The 16,150-nt window shown below is 49.9% G+C and overlaps 1 protein-coding gene across 1 annotated transcript in view; it reads right to left on the minus strand.

Moving 5' to 3' along the window:
* Nucleotides 1–16,150, minus strand: part of LOC137359971 (glutamate receptor ionotropic, kainate 5-like) — a gene marked incomplete at its 3' end in the record, with an annotated part of 260,230 nt that overhangs the window by 137,930 nt on the left and 106,150 nt on the right. The window contains exons 6-8 of the mRNA XM_068025563.1: nucleotides 15,277–15,455; nucleotides 13,158–13,211; nucleotides 10,646–10,807 (exon numbers count right to left, since the gene is read on the minus strand). Coding sequence (XP_067881664.1) covers nucleotides 10,646–10,807; nucleotides 13,158–13,211; nucleotides 15,277–15,455 — 395 coding nt within the window. The remainder of the gene's footprint in view (nucleotides 1–10,645; nucleotides 10,808–13,157; nucleotides 13,212–15,276; nucleotides 15,456–16,150) is intronic.

Raw genomic sequence — 16,150 nt, forward strand, 5'->3', positions numbered from 1 at the left:
AGACAGAGAGAGATAGGCACAGAGAGAGAGACAGAGAGAGACAGACGGAGACAGAGAGAGAAACAGACAGAGAGATAGAGAGAGACAGGCACAGAGAGAGAGAGAGAGAGAGAGAGAGATGGCGACAGAGAGAGAGAGAGACAGAGAGAGAGAGAGAGAAAGAAAGAGAGACAGAGATAGTCACGGAGATAGAGACAGAGATAGAGAAATGGAGAATCATAGAATTTAACAGCACAGACTGAGGCCTTTCGGCCCATCATGCCTGGACTGGCTCTTTGAAAGATTCAATTCAATTAGCCCCCACTTCCTGCTCTGTCCCCATCGTCCTGTAAAATCCCCCCCATACAGTATTTAAAAATACGATTGAATCTCCTTTGCCCGCCCTTCACAAGCTCTTCAACAAGCTTCAAAGATTGCGTCCCACCGACCCACACTCACAGACCCTCACTCACCGACCCACACTCACCGAACCACACTCACCGAACCACACTCACCGACCCACACTCACCGAACCACACTCACCGAACCACACTCACCGAACCACACTCACCGAACCACACTCACCGACCCACACTCACCGACCCACACTCACCGACCCACACTCACCGAACCACACTCACCGAACCACACTCACCGAACCACACTCACCGAACCACACTCACCGACCCACCCTCACCGACCCACACTCACCGACCCACACTCACCGACCCACACTCACCGACCCACACTCACCGACCCACACTCACTGACTCTCGTTCACTCACACACAGTCACTGATCCTCATTCACTCACCCACAATCACTGACACTCAGTCTGACTCTCACTCAGTGACCCTCACTCAGTGCCCCTCATCCGCTGACCCGCAGTCATGTGCCCTCATCACTGATCCACACTCAGTGACCCTCACTCACTGAAATCGACATCAACTGACCCTCACTTACTGACCATCATTTACTCACCCACACTCACTGACCCACACCCACTGAACCAACACTCACTGACCCAACACTCACTGACCCAACACTCACTGACCCAACACTCACTGACCCAACACTCACTGACCCAACACTCACTGACCCAACACTCACTGAACCAACACCCACTGAACCAACACCCACTGAACCAACACTCACTGAACCAACACTCACTGACCCAACACTCACTGACCCAACACTCACTGACCCAACACTCACTGACCCAACACTCACTGAACCAACACTCACTGAACCAACACTCACTGAACCAACACTCACTGAACCCACACTCACTGAACCCACACTCACTGAACCCACACAGTCACTGATCCTCATTCACTCACCCACACTCACTGGCACTCAGTCTGACTCTCACTCAGTGACCCTCACTCAGTGTCCCTCATCCGCTGACTCGCAGTCATGGGCCCTCATCACTGATCCACACTCAGGGACCCTCACTCAGTGAAATCGACATCAACTGACCCTCACTTACTGACCATCATTTACTCACCCACACTCACTGACCCACACTCACTGACCCACACTCACTGACCCACACTCCCTCACTCACTGACCCTCATTCACTCACCAACACTCACTGACAGTCACTCACCACCTATCACTCACTGACCCTCACTCAGTGACACACTCACTGACACACACCCACTGACTCTCGATCACTCACCCACAGTCACTGACCCACACTCACTGACCCACACTCACTGACCCACACTCACTGACCCACACTCCCTCACTCACTGACCCTCATTCACTCACCAACACTCACTGACAGTCACTCACCAACTATCACTCACTGACCCTCACTCAGTGACCCTCACTCAGTGACCCTCACTCAGTGACCCTCACTCAGTGACCCTCATTCACTGACGCACACCCACTGACGCACACTCTCTGACCCAACACTCTCTGACCCAACACTCTCTGACCCAACACTCTCTGACCCAACACTCTCTGACCCAACACTCACTGAACCTCACTCTCAGACCCACACCCACTGAATAACACTCACGGACCCACACTCACGGACCCACACTCACGGACCCACACTCACGGACCCACACTCACGAGCCAACACTCACTGAGCCAACACTCACTGAACCAACACTCACTGAACCAACACTCACTGAACCAACACTCACTGAACCAACACTCACTGAACCAACACTCACTGAACCAACACTCACTGAACCAACACTCACTGAACCAACACTCACTGAACCAACACCCACTGAACCAACACCCACTGAACCAACACCCACTGAACCAACACTCACTGAACCAACACTCACTGAACCAACACTCACTGAACCAACACTCACTGAACCAACACTCACTGACCCAACACTCACTGAACCAACACTCACTGACCAACACTCACTGAACCAACACTCACTGAACCAACACTCACTGAACCAACACTCACTGACCCAACACTCACAGACCAACACTCACTGAACCAACACTCACTGAACCAACACTCACTGAACCAACACTCACTGAACCAACACTCACTGAACCAACACTCACTGACCCAACACTCACTGAACCAACACTCACTGAACCAACACTCACTGAACCAACACTCACTGACCAACACTTACTGAAACAACACTCATTGAACCAACACTCACTGAACCAACACTCACTGAACCAACACTCACTGAACCAACACTCACTGACCAACACTCACTGAACCAACACTCACTGACCCAACACTCACTGAACCAACACTCACTGAACCAACACTCACTGAACCAACACTCACTGAAACAACACTCATTGAACCAACACTCACTGAACCAACACTTACTGAACCAACACTCACTGAACCAACACTCACTGACCAACACTCACTGAACCAACACTCACTGACCAACACTCACTGAACCAACACTCACTGAACCAACACTTACTGAACCAACACTCACTGACCAACACCCACTGAACCAACACTCACTGAAACAACACCCACTGAACCAACACTCACTGAAACAACACTCACTGAACCAACACTCACTGACCAACACCCACTGAACCAACACTCACTGAACCAACACTCACTGAACCAACACTCACTGAACCAACACTCACTGAACCAACACTTACTGAACCAACACCCACTGAACCAACACTCACTGAACCAACACTCACTGAAACAACACTCACTGAACCAACACTTACTGAACCAACACTTACTGACCCACACTCACTGAACCAACATTCACTGAAACAACACTCACTGAACCAACACTCACTGAACCAACACTCACTGAACCAACACCCACTGAACCAACACTCACTGAACCAACACTTACTGAACCAACACTCACTGAACCAACACTCACTGAACCAACACTCACTGAGCCAACACTTACTGACACACACTCACTGAACCAACACTCACTGAAACAACACTCACTGAACCAACACTCACTGAACCAACACCCACTGAACCAACACCCACTGAACCAACACTCACTGAAACAACACTCACTGAACCAACACTCACTGAGCCAACACTTACTGAGCCACACTCACTGAACCAACACTCACTGAAACAACACTCACTGAACCAACACTCACTGAACCAACACTCACTGAACCAACACCCACTGAACCAACACTCACTGAACCAACACTCACTGAAACAACACTCACTGAACCAACACTCACTGAACCAACACCCACTGAACCAACACCCACTGAACCAACACTCACTGAACCAACACCCACTGAACCAACACCCACTGAACCAACACTCACTGAACCAACACTCACTGAACCAACACTCACTGAACCAACACTCACTGAAACAACACTCACTGACCAACACTCACTGAACCAACACTCACTGAACCAACACTCACTGAACCAACACTCACTGAAACAACACTCACTGAACCAACACTCACTGAACCAACACCCACTGAACCAACACTCACTGAAACAACACTCACTGAACCAACACTTACTGAACCAACACTCACTGACCAACACCCACTGAACCAACACTCACTGAACCAACACTCACTGAACCAACACTCACTGAACCAACACTTACTGAACCAACACTCACTGACCAACACCCACTGAACCAACACTCACTGAACCAACACTCACTGAAACAACACTCACTGAACCAACACTCACTGAACCAACACTCACTGAAACAACACTCACTGAACCAACACTTACTGAACCAACACTCGCTGACCCACACTCACTCACTGACCCACACTCACTCACTGACGCTCACTCACTCACTGACACTCACTCACTGACACTCACTCACTGACCCTCACCCACTGACACTCACTCACTGACACTCACTCACTGACACTCACTCACTGACACTCACCCAAAGAACAACGAAAATTACAGCACAGGACCAGGACCAGGCCCTTCGGCCCTCCAAGCCTGCGCCGATCCAGATCCTCTATCTAAACATGTCGCCTATTTTCTCAGGGTCTGTATCTCTTTGCTTCCTGCCCATTCATGTATCTGTCTAGATACATCTTAAAAGACGCTATCGTGCCCGCGTCTACCACCTACGCTGGCAACGCCTTCCAGGCACCCACCACCCTCTGCATAAAGAACTTTCCACGCATATCCCCCCTAAACTTTTGCCCTCTCACTTTGAACTCGTGACCCCTCGTAATTGAATCCCCCACTCTGGGAAAAAGCTTCTTGCTTTCCACCCTGTCTATACCTCTCATGATTTTGGACACCTCAATCATGTCCCCCCTCAACCTCCGTCTTTCAAATGAAAATAATCCTAATCTACTCAACCTCTCTTCATAGCTAGCGCCCTCCATACCAGGCAACATCCTGGTGAACCTCCTCTGCACCCTCTCCAAAGCATCTACATCCTTTTGGTAATGTGGCGACCAGAACTGCACGCAGTATTCCAAATGTGGCCAAAGCAAAGTCCTATACAACTGTAACATGACCTGTCAACCCTTGTACTCAATACCCCGTCCGATGAAGGAAAGCATGCCGTATGCCTTCTTGACCACTCTATTGACCTGCGTTGCCACCTTCAGGGAACAATGGACCTGAACACCCAAATCTCTCTGTACATCAATTTTCCCCAGGACTTTTCCATTTACTGTATAGTTCACTCTTGAATTAGATCTTCCAAAATGCATCACCTCGCATTTGCCCTGATTGAACTCCATCTGCCATTTCTCTGCCCAACTCTCCAATCTATCTACATTCTGCTGTATTCTCTGACAGTCCCCTTCACTATCTGCTACTCCACCAATCTTAGTGTCGTCTGCAAACTTGCTAATCAGACCACCTGTACTTTCCTCCAAATCATTTATGATCACTGAGATCTACACCGACTGACCCTCACTCACTGACCATCATTTACTTACCCACACTCACTGACCCTCACTCACGACCGTCACTCACCGACCATCACTCACTGAGCCTCATTCACTCACTGAGCCTCATTCACTCACCCACACTCACTGACCCTCACTCGCAGGTCCTCACTCAGAGTCACATTCAGTGATCCTCACTCACTCACCCACACTCTGACCCTCATTCACTGATCCTCACACAGAGACTCAGTCTGACTCTCACTCACTGACCTCACTCAGTGACTCTCACTCAGTGCTCCTCAGCCAGTGACCCACACTCGCTGACCCACACCCGCTGACCCACACCCGCTGACCCACACCCGCTGACCCACACCCACTGACCCTCACCCACTGACCCTCACCCACTGACCCTCACTCACTGACCCTCACTCACTGACCCTCACTCACTGACCCTCACTCACTGACCCTCACTCACTGAACCAACATCCACTGACCCTCACTCACTGACCCACACTCACTGACCCACACCCACTGACCCTCACCCACTGACCCTCACCCACTGACCCTCACCCACTGACCCTCACCCACTGAACCAACATCCACTGAACCAACATCCACTGAACCAACATCCACTGAACCAACATCCACTGAACCAACATCCACTGACCCACACTCACTGAACCAACATCCACTGACCCAACACCCAATGAACCAACACCCAATGAACCAACACTCACTGACCCACACTCACTGACTCTCGTTCACTCACCCACAGTCACTGATCCTCATTCACTCACTCACCCACACCCACTGGCCCACACCCATTGACCCACACTCACTGAACAACACCCGCTTGCCCACACTCGCTGACCCAACACTCGCTGACCCAACACTCGCTGACCCAACACTCGCTGACCCAACACTCAATGACCCACACTCACTGAACCACCACCCACTCACCCACACTCACTGAACAACACCCACTGGCCCACACTCGCTGACCCAACACTCGCTGACCCAACACTCGCTGACCCAACACTCGCTGACCCAACACTCACTGACCCACACTCACTGACCCACACTCACTGACCCACACTCACTGACCCACACTCACTGGCCCAACACTCGCTGACCCAACACTCGCTGACCCAACACTCGCTGACCCAACACTCGCTGACCCAACACTCGCTGACCCAACACTCGCTGACCCAACACTCAATGACCCACACCCACTGGCCCACACCCACTGACCCACACCCATTGACCCACACTCATTGACCCACACCCATTGACCCACACTCATTGACCCACACTCAGTGACCCACACTCACTGAACCAACACCCACTGGCCCACACTCACTGAACACCCACTCACTGAACACCCACTCACTCACCCACACTCACTCACCCACACTCACTCACCCACACTCACTCACCCACACTCACTCACCCACACTCACTCACCCACACTCACTCACCCACACTCACTCACCCACTCACTGAACACCCACTCACTGAACACCCACTCACCCACACCCACTCACCCACACCCACTCACCCACACCCACTCACCCACACCCACTCACCCACACCCACTCAACACCCACTCAACACCCACTCAACACCCACTCAACACCCACTCAACACCCACTCAACACCCACTCAACACCCACTCAACACCCACTCAACACCCACTCAACACCCACTCAACACCCACACTCACTCCCCCACACCCACTGGCCCACACTCACTGAACACCCACACTCACTCCCCCACACCCACTGGCCCACACTCACTGAACACACACTCACTCCCCCACACCCGCTGGCCCACACCCGCTGGCCCACACCCGCTGGCCCACACCCGCTGAGTAACACTCGCTGAGTAACACTCGCTGAGTAACACTCGCTGACCCACACTCGCTGAACCAACACTCGCTGAACCAACACTCGCTGACCCACACTCGCTGACCCACACTCGCTGACCCACACTCGCTGACCCACACTCGCTGACCCACACTCGCTCACCCACACTCGCTCACCCACACTCGCTCACCCACACTCGCTCACCCACACTCGCTGACCCAACACTCGCTGACCCAACACTCGCTCACCCACACTCGCTCACCCACACTCGCTCACCCACACTCGCTGACCCAACACTCGCTGACCCAACACTCGCTGACCCAACACTCGCTGACCCAACACTCGCTGAACCAACACTCGCTGAACCAACACTCGCTGAACCAACACTCGCTGAACCAACACTCGCTGAACCAACACTCGCTGAACCAACACTCGCTGAACCAACACTCGCTGACCAACACTCGCTGACCAACACTCGCTGACCAACACTCGCTGAACCACACTCACTCACCCACACTCACTCACCCACACTCACTCACCCACACTCACTCACCCACACTCACTGACCCAACACTCACTGACCCAACACTCACTGACCCAACACTCACTGACCCAACACTCACTGACCCAACACTCACTGACCCAACACTCACTGACCCAACACTCACTGACCCAACACTCACTGAACCAACACTCACTGAACCAACACTCACTGAACCAACACTCACTGAACCAAGACTCACTGAACCAAGACTCACTGAACCCACACCCACTGAACCAACACCCACTGAACCAACACTCACTGAACCAACACTCAGTGAACCAACACTCAGTGAACCAACACTCAGTGAACCAACACTCACTGACCCAACACTCACTGAACCAACACTCACTGAACCAACACTCACTGAACCAACACTCACTGAACCAACACTCACTGAACCAACACTCACTGAACCAACACTCACTGAACCAACACTCACTGAACCAACACTCACTGAACCAACACTCACTGAACCAAGACTCACTGAACCCACACCCACTGAACCAACACTCACTGAACCAACACTCACTGACCCAACACTCACTGACCCAACACTCACTGAACCAACACTCACTGAACCAACACACACTGAACCAACACTCACTGAACCAACACTCACTGAACCAAGACTCACTGAACCAAGACTCACTGAACCCACACCCACTGAACCAACACCCACTGAACCAACACTCACTGAACCAACACTCAGTGAACCAACACTCAGTGAACCAACACTCAGTGAACCAACACTCAGTGAACCAACACTCACTGACCCAACACTCACTGACCCAACACTCACTGAACCAACACTCACTGAACCAACACTCACTGAACCAACACTCACTGAACCAACACTCACTGAACCAAGACTCACTGAACCAAGACTCACTGAACCAAGACTCACTGAACCCACACCCACTGAACCAACACTCACTGAACCAACACTCACTGAACCAACACTCAGTGAACCAACACTCAGTGAACCAACACTCACTGAACCAACACTCACTGAACCAACACTCACTGAACCAACACTCACTGAACCAACACCCACTGACCCAACACCCACTGACCCACACTCACTGACCCACACTCACTGACCCACACTCACTGACCCAACACTCACTGAACCAACACTCACTGAACCAACACTCACTGAACCAACACTCACTGACCCAACACCCACTGAACCAACACTCACTGACCCACACTCACTGAACCACACTCACTGAACCACACTCACTGAACCACACTCACTGAACCACACTCACTGAACCAACACTCACTGAACCAACACTCACTGAACCAACACTCACTGAACCAACACTCACTGACCCACACTCACTGAACCACACTCACTGAACCAACACTCACTGAACCAACACTCACTGACCAACACTCACTGAAACAACACTCACTGAACCAACACTCACTGAACCAACACTCACTGAACCAACACTCACTGACCCAACACTCACTGAACCAACACTCACTGAACCAACACTCACTGAACCAACACTCACTGAACCAACACTCACTGAACCAACACTCACTGAACCAACACTCACTGTACCAACACTCACTGAACCAACACTCACTGAACCAACACTCACTGACCCACACTCACTGAACCACACTCACTGACCCAACACTCACTGAACCAACACTCACTGAACCAACACTCACTGAACCAACACTCACTGAACCAACACTCACTGAACCAACACTCACTGAACCAACACTCACTGAACCAACACTCACTGAACCAACACTCACTGACCCAACACCCACTGAACCAACACTCACTGACCCACACTCACTGAACCACACTCACTGAACCAACACTCACTGAACCAACACTCACTGAACCAACACTCACTGACCCACACTCACTGACCCACACTCACTGACCCACACTCACTGAACCACACTCACTGAACCAACACTCACTGAACCAACACTCACTGACCAACACTCACTGAACCAACACTCACTGAAACAACACTCACTGAACCAACACTCACTGAACCAACACTCACTGACCCAACACTCACTGACCCAACACTCACTGAACCAACACTCACTGAACCAACACTCACTGAACCAACACTCACTGAACCAACACTCACTGACCAACACTCACTGAACCAACACTCACTGACCAACACTCACTGAACCAACACTCACTGAAACAACACTCACTGAACCAACACTCACTGAACCAACACTCACTGACCCAACACTCACTGACCCAACACTCACTGAACCAACACTCACTGAACCAACACTCACTGAACCAACACTCACTGAACCAACACTCACTGAACCAACACTCACAGACCCAACACTCACAGACCCAACACTCACAGACCCAACACTCACTGACCCACACTCACTGACCCACACTCACTGACCCACACTCACTGACCCACACTCACTGACCCACACGAACTGGCCCGCACTCACTCACCCACCCTCACTCACTCACCCTCACTCACTCACCCTCACTCACTCACCGAGCCACACTTTCCGTCCCTCACTCAGTGACTCTGACTCACTGACCATCACTCAATGAACCTCACTCATTGACCCTCACTCACTGATACACACTGACAGACCCACACTCACTGACCTTCATGCATTGACCCTCACTCACTGACGGATCCACACTCACTGACCCACAGACAATCTGACCCTCGCTCACTGACAGACGCTCACTCACTGATCCTCACTCACTGACCCTCAATCACAGAGACTCCCTCAATGACACACACACACACAGATACTCACTCACTCGCTCAATGACTCTCACAGATATTCACTCACAGACACTCCCTCAATAAGCCTCACTCACTCACAGATACTCCGTCAAGGACTATCACTCAGTGCCACTCTGAAGATGGTGCAACTTACTGCAGCTCCAGGGAAATGGGCCGTATCACAGTTTTCCCGCCAGGACATGTTAAGGCTGCGGATAAACTCGAGGAAGAATGGGTGCTTGGGATTCAACATGGAGAAACCAATGATGTTTGCATGATCATCGACAATCTCACTGAGCTGTAAAACAGGGAAATCCTGTTGAGAAAGAGAGAGAGAACCCTGAATACACAGAGAGCCAGAACAGTAACACTTAGACTGAATACACAGAGACTCTGTACAGTAACCCTAACCCTGAATACACAGAGACCCTGTACAGTAACCCTTACCCTGAATACACAGAGACTCTGTACAGTAACCCTTACCCTGAATACACAGAGACTCTGTACAGTAACCCTAACCCTGAATACACAGAGACTCTGTACAGTAACCCTAACCCTGAATACACAGAGACTCTGTACAGTAACCCTTACCCTGAATACACAGAGAGCCAGAACAGTAACACTTACCCTGAATACACAGAGACTCTGTACAGTAACCCTTACCCTGAATACACAGAGAGCCAGAACAGTAACACTTACCCTGAATACACAGAGACTCTGTACAGTAACCCTAACCCTGAATACACAGACAGCCAGAACAGTAACACTTACCCTGAATACACAGAGACTCTGTACAGTAACACTTACCCTGAATACACAGAGACACTGTACAGTAACCCTAACCCTGAATACACAGAGAGCCAGAACAGTAACACTTACCCTGAATACACAGAGACCCTGTACAGTAACACTTACCCTGAATACACAGAGACCCTGTACAGTAACACTTACCCTGAATACACAGAGACCCTGTACAGTAACCCTTACCCTGAATACACAGAGACCCTGTACAGTAACACTTACCCTGAATACACAGAGACCCTGTACAGTAACACTTACCCTGAATACACAGAGACTCTGTACAGTAACACTTACCCTGAATACACAGAGACTCTGTACAGTAACACTTACCCTGAATACACAGAGACTCTGTACAGTAACCCTTACCCTGAATACACTGACCCTGGACAGTAACCCTTACCCTGAATACACAGAGACTCTGTACAGTAACCCTTACCCTGAATACACTGACCCTGTACAGTAACCCTTACCCTGAATGCACAGAGACCCTGTACAGTAACACTTACCCTGAATACACAGAGACCCTGTACAGTAACCCTTACCCTGAATACACAGAGACCCTGTACAGTAACCCTTACCCTGAATACACAGAGACCCTGTACAGTAACACTTACCCTGAATACACAGAGACTCTGTACAGTAACCCTTACCCTGAATACACAGAGACCCTGCACAGTAACCCTTACCCTGAATACACTGACCCTGTACAGTAACCCTTACCTTGAATACACTGACCCTGTACAGTAACCCTTACCCTGAATACACAGAGACTCTGTACAGTAACCCTTACCCTGAATACACTGACCCTGTACAGTAACCCTTACCCTGAATACACAGAGACCCTGTACAGTAACCCTTACCCTGAATACACTGACCCTGTACAGTAACCCTTACCTTGAATACACTGACCCTGTACAGTAACCCTTACCCTGAATACACTGACCCTGTACAGTAACCCTTACCTTGAATACACTGACCCTGTACAGTAACCCTTACCCTGAATACACTGACCCTGTACAGTAACCCTTACCCTGAATACACTGACCCTGTACAGTAACCCTTACCTTGAATACACTGACCCTGTACAGTAACCCTTACCCTGAATACACAGAGACTCTGTACAGTAACCCTTACCCTGAATACACTGACCCTGTACAGTAACCCTTACCTTGAATACACTGACCCTGTACAGTAACCCTTACCCTGAATACACTGACCCTGTACAGTAACCCTTACCCTGAATACACTGACCCTGTACAGTAACACTTACCCTGAATACACTGACCCTGTACAGTAACCCTTACCTTGAATACACTGACCCTGTACAGTAACCCTTACCCTGAATACACAGAGACTCTGTACAGTAACCCTTACCTTGAATACACTGACCCTGCACAGTAACCCTTACCCTGAATACACAGAGACTCTGTACAGTAACCCTTACCCTGAATACACTGACCCTGTACAGTAACCCTTACCTTGAATACACTGACCCTGTACAGTAACCCTTACCCTGAATACACTGACCCTGTACAGTAACCCTTACCTTGAATACACTGACCCTGCACAGTAACCCTTACCCTGAATACACAGAGACTCTGTACAGTAACCCTTACCCTGAATACACTGACCCTGTACAGTGACCCTTACCCTGAACACCCTGCGATGAGATTGTTACTATGACGTTGTGAGTGACTGTTGCCATGTGTACCAACTGTTGGTACACCTTTCCCATGTACTTGAGTTGTGCCTACAGTGTGGTGAGCGAGTGGTGAAGATGTTGAGTGGAGGATGGTGAGTATTTGATGACGGGATCTTCGTCGCGTGGTGACTGAGTGTTTCCCTGGCGTGTTAGGTACACTTACCATTGTGGTCAGAATGTACTTGTAATACGCTGATGTCATTCCCAGTTCAGCAGCCTGCAGTAGAAACGAATAGTCATGTGATTTGATAGACAACAGCGGGATCACTCCATCTGATAGACAAGAAGGACTTCGGATTAACATTTCATCTCCAAGGCAGCTCCTCCGACAGGCCTTGGGAGGATCCGCCTGGATAATGGGCTCCAGTCTCTGAACTGGGACTCCAACCCACAACCTACTGATTCATAAGTGATCCAGCCCCTCTGACAAACGGTCCCAAGGTCTCAGTAAATCCACCAATGAGGGAGTGCAGGCTGCAAATGTTGGCGATAATCAAATGACAAACCAGCACAAGCCATTGGAGAGTAGGCCTCTCAACTGCAAGCTACCTCCTGGCTTCACCTCAGCCCTCTATCTGAATGGGGTTCCAACTCACTCGATGGCTGTTGGAACTTGTCAAAATGCGCTCGATTCTGGAAAGGTTCCATCAGACTGGAAAGTCGCAAATATAACCCCTCAATTCAAGAAGTAGGGGGTGACAGAAAACAGGTAACTCTAGGCCTGTTAGCTCGACATCTGTCGTGGGGAAGGTATTAGAATCAGTCATGATGGAGGCTGGAGCTGGGCACTTCGAAAAACTCAAGGTAATCGGGAATAGTCAGCACGGTTTTGTGAAAGGGAAGTCATGTTTAACCAATTTATTGGAGTTCTTTGAAGGAGTAACATGCACTGTGGATAAAGGGGTGCCCGTTGCCGTACTGTACTTGGATTTCCAGAAGGCATTTGACAAGGTGCCACATAAAAGGTTATTGCGCAAATTAGAAGCTCATGGTGTAGGGGGTAATATATTAGCATGGATAGAAGATTGGCTGGCTGGCAGAAAACAGAGAGTATGCAGAAATGGGTCCTTTTCGAGTGGCGGGACGTGACGAGTGGAGCCCTGCAGGGGTCTGTGCTGGGGCCTCAACTGTTTACAATTTATATCAATGATTTAGATGAGGGGAGCGATGGCATGGTAGCTAAATTTGCAGATGACACAAAGATAGGTAGGAAAGTATGTTGTGAAGAGGATATAAGGAGGTCGCAGACCGATATAGACAGGTTGAGTGAGTGGGCAAAAATCTGGCAGATGGAGTCTAATGTGGGAAAATGTAAAGTTCTTCACTTTGGCAGGAAGAATAAAAAAGCAGAGTATTACTTAAACGGAGAATGACTGCAGAATTCCAGGGTGCAGAGGGATCTAGGTGTTCGAGTGCATGAGTCACAAAAAGTTAGTATCGAAGTTCAGCAATTAATAAAGGGGGCTAATGGAATGTTATCCTGTATTACAAAAGGAATTGAAAATAAAAGTAAGGATGTTATGCTTCAGTTATACAGGGAATTGGTGAGATCACATCTCGAACACTGTGTGCAGTTTTGGTCTCTTTATTTAAGGAAGGATGTAAATGTGTTGAAGGTGGTTCAGAGGAGGTTTACTCGATTGATAGCTGGAATGAATGGGTTGTCTGACGAGGAAAGGTTGGACAGACTGGGCTTGTTTTCACTGGAGTTTAGAAGAGTGAGGGGAGACTTGATTGATGTTTATAAAATCCTGAACGGTCTTGACAAGGTGGATGTGGAAAGGATGTTTCCTCTTGTAGGTGAGTCCAGAACTTGGGAGCACTGTTTTAAGATTAGGGGTTGGCCTTTAAGGACAGAGATGAGGAGAATTTTTTCTCTCAGAGGGCTGTGCGACTTTGGAACTCTCTGCCTCAGAAGGTGTCGGAGGCGGGCTCATTGAATCGTTTTAAGGCGGAGGTAGATAGATTCTTGTGAGGCAAAGGAATCAAAGGTTATCGGGGGGGTAGATGGGAGTGTGGAATTCCAGACACAAACAGATCAGCCACGATCTTATTGAGTGGCAGAGCAGGCTCGATGGGCCGAATGGCCTACTTCTGCTCCTAACTCGTACGGTACAAGGGAGGGTTTTTTTTTATCCCTCCCTCCCAGGAAGGGAGGCTACACACCTCTCTCCTTCCCTCGAGAGTGGCCTCGACGCACTCCGCGTCCCAAGAGAGAGGTCGCGTCTATTCTCCCTTCCCTGCAACAAAACTTCCCAGAATGCCCCGGGCCCTCACTTGACCTTTTTCAGAATGAGATAAGAAATGGAAGCATTGGCGTCAATGATGATGGTGGAAATCTTGTCATCGCGGATTTCCTTCAAGAGCGGTGTGGGGTCATTGGAATGGTCCAGCATTCGTATCGAGAGTGAATCCTTCGAAATCAGGAAATGCCGCACTAACTCCTCCAGGCGAAGGAGACCTGTAGGGAAGAGGCAACAGAGAAGGAACAGTCACGGAGCTGAGATAACCGGCCCTCTCTCCACCCCCCCCCAACCCCTCAAAACACTTACCCCGTGCTCCCAACCGTCCCCCCGCCAAAGTTCACCAACTTTAACCTTTACCTGCACCCAATGTTGCTCTGGGATGGACATCGGGAAGCAGGAAAGTAATTAATTCAGTTATTTAAATAGATTAACATATGTAAATTTTGCTCCCGTCACCTAACGGTGGGGGCAGGGGGGAGTGGGGTCCACCGTGAGGTTTGGCCTCCCCGGCGTCGAGGGACATGGCGGGCCTCTGCTGGAGGCTTTTTCCACCCCCTGCCCCCCAGCCATGATCACTGACTTCAGGGAGGCTGTAAAATTCAGCCCAATGTATGTAGAGGTCGAAGGTGTCTTATGAAGATCAACGTCTACAGAGACCAACACTGTCTCTACAGAACAGCACTGTCTCTACAGAACAGCACTGTCTACAGAGACCAACACTGTCTCTACAGAACAGCACTGTCTCTACAGAACAGCACTGTCTACAGAGACCAACACTGTCTCTACAGAACAGCACTGTCTACAGAGACCAACACTGTCTCTACAGAACAGCACTGTCTACAGAGACCAACACTGTCTCTACAGAACAGCACTGTCTACAGAGACCAACACTGTCTCTACAGAACAGCAC

Source organism: Heterodontus francisci, unplaced genomic scaffold (assembly GCF_036365525.1).
Source record: "Heterodontus francisci isolate sHetFra1 unplaced genomic scaffold, sHetFra1.hap1 HAP1_SCAFFOLD_764, whole genome shotgun sequence".
In the NCBI taxonomy this organism is placed as follows: domain Eukaryota; kingdom Metazoa; phylum Chordata; class Chondrichthyes; order Heterodontiformes; family Heterodontidae; genus Heterodontus; species Heterodontus francisci.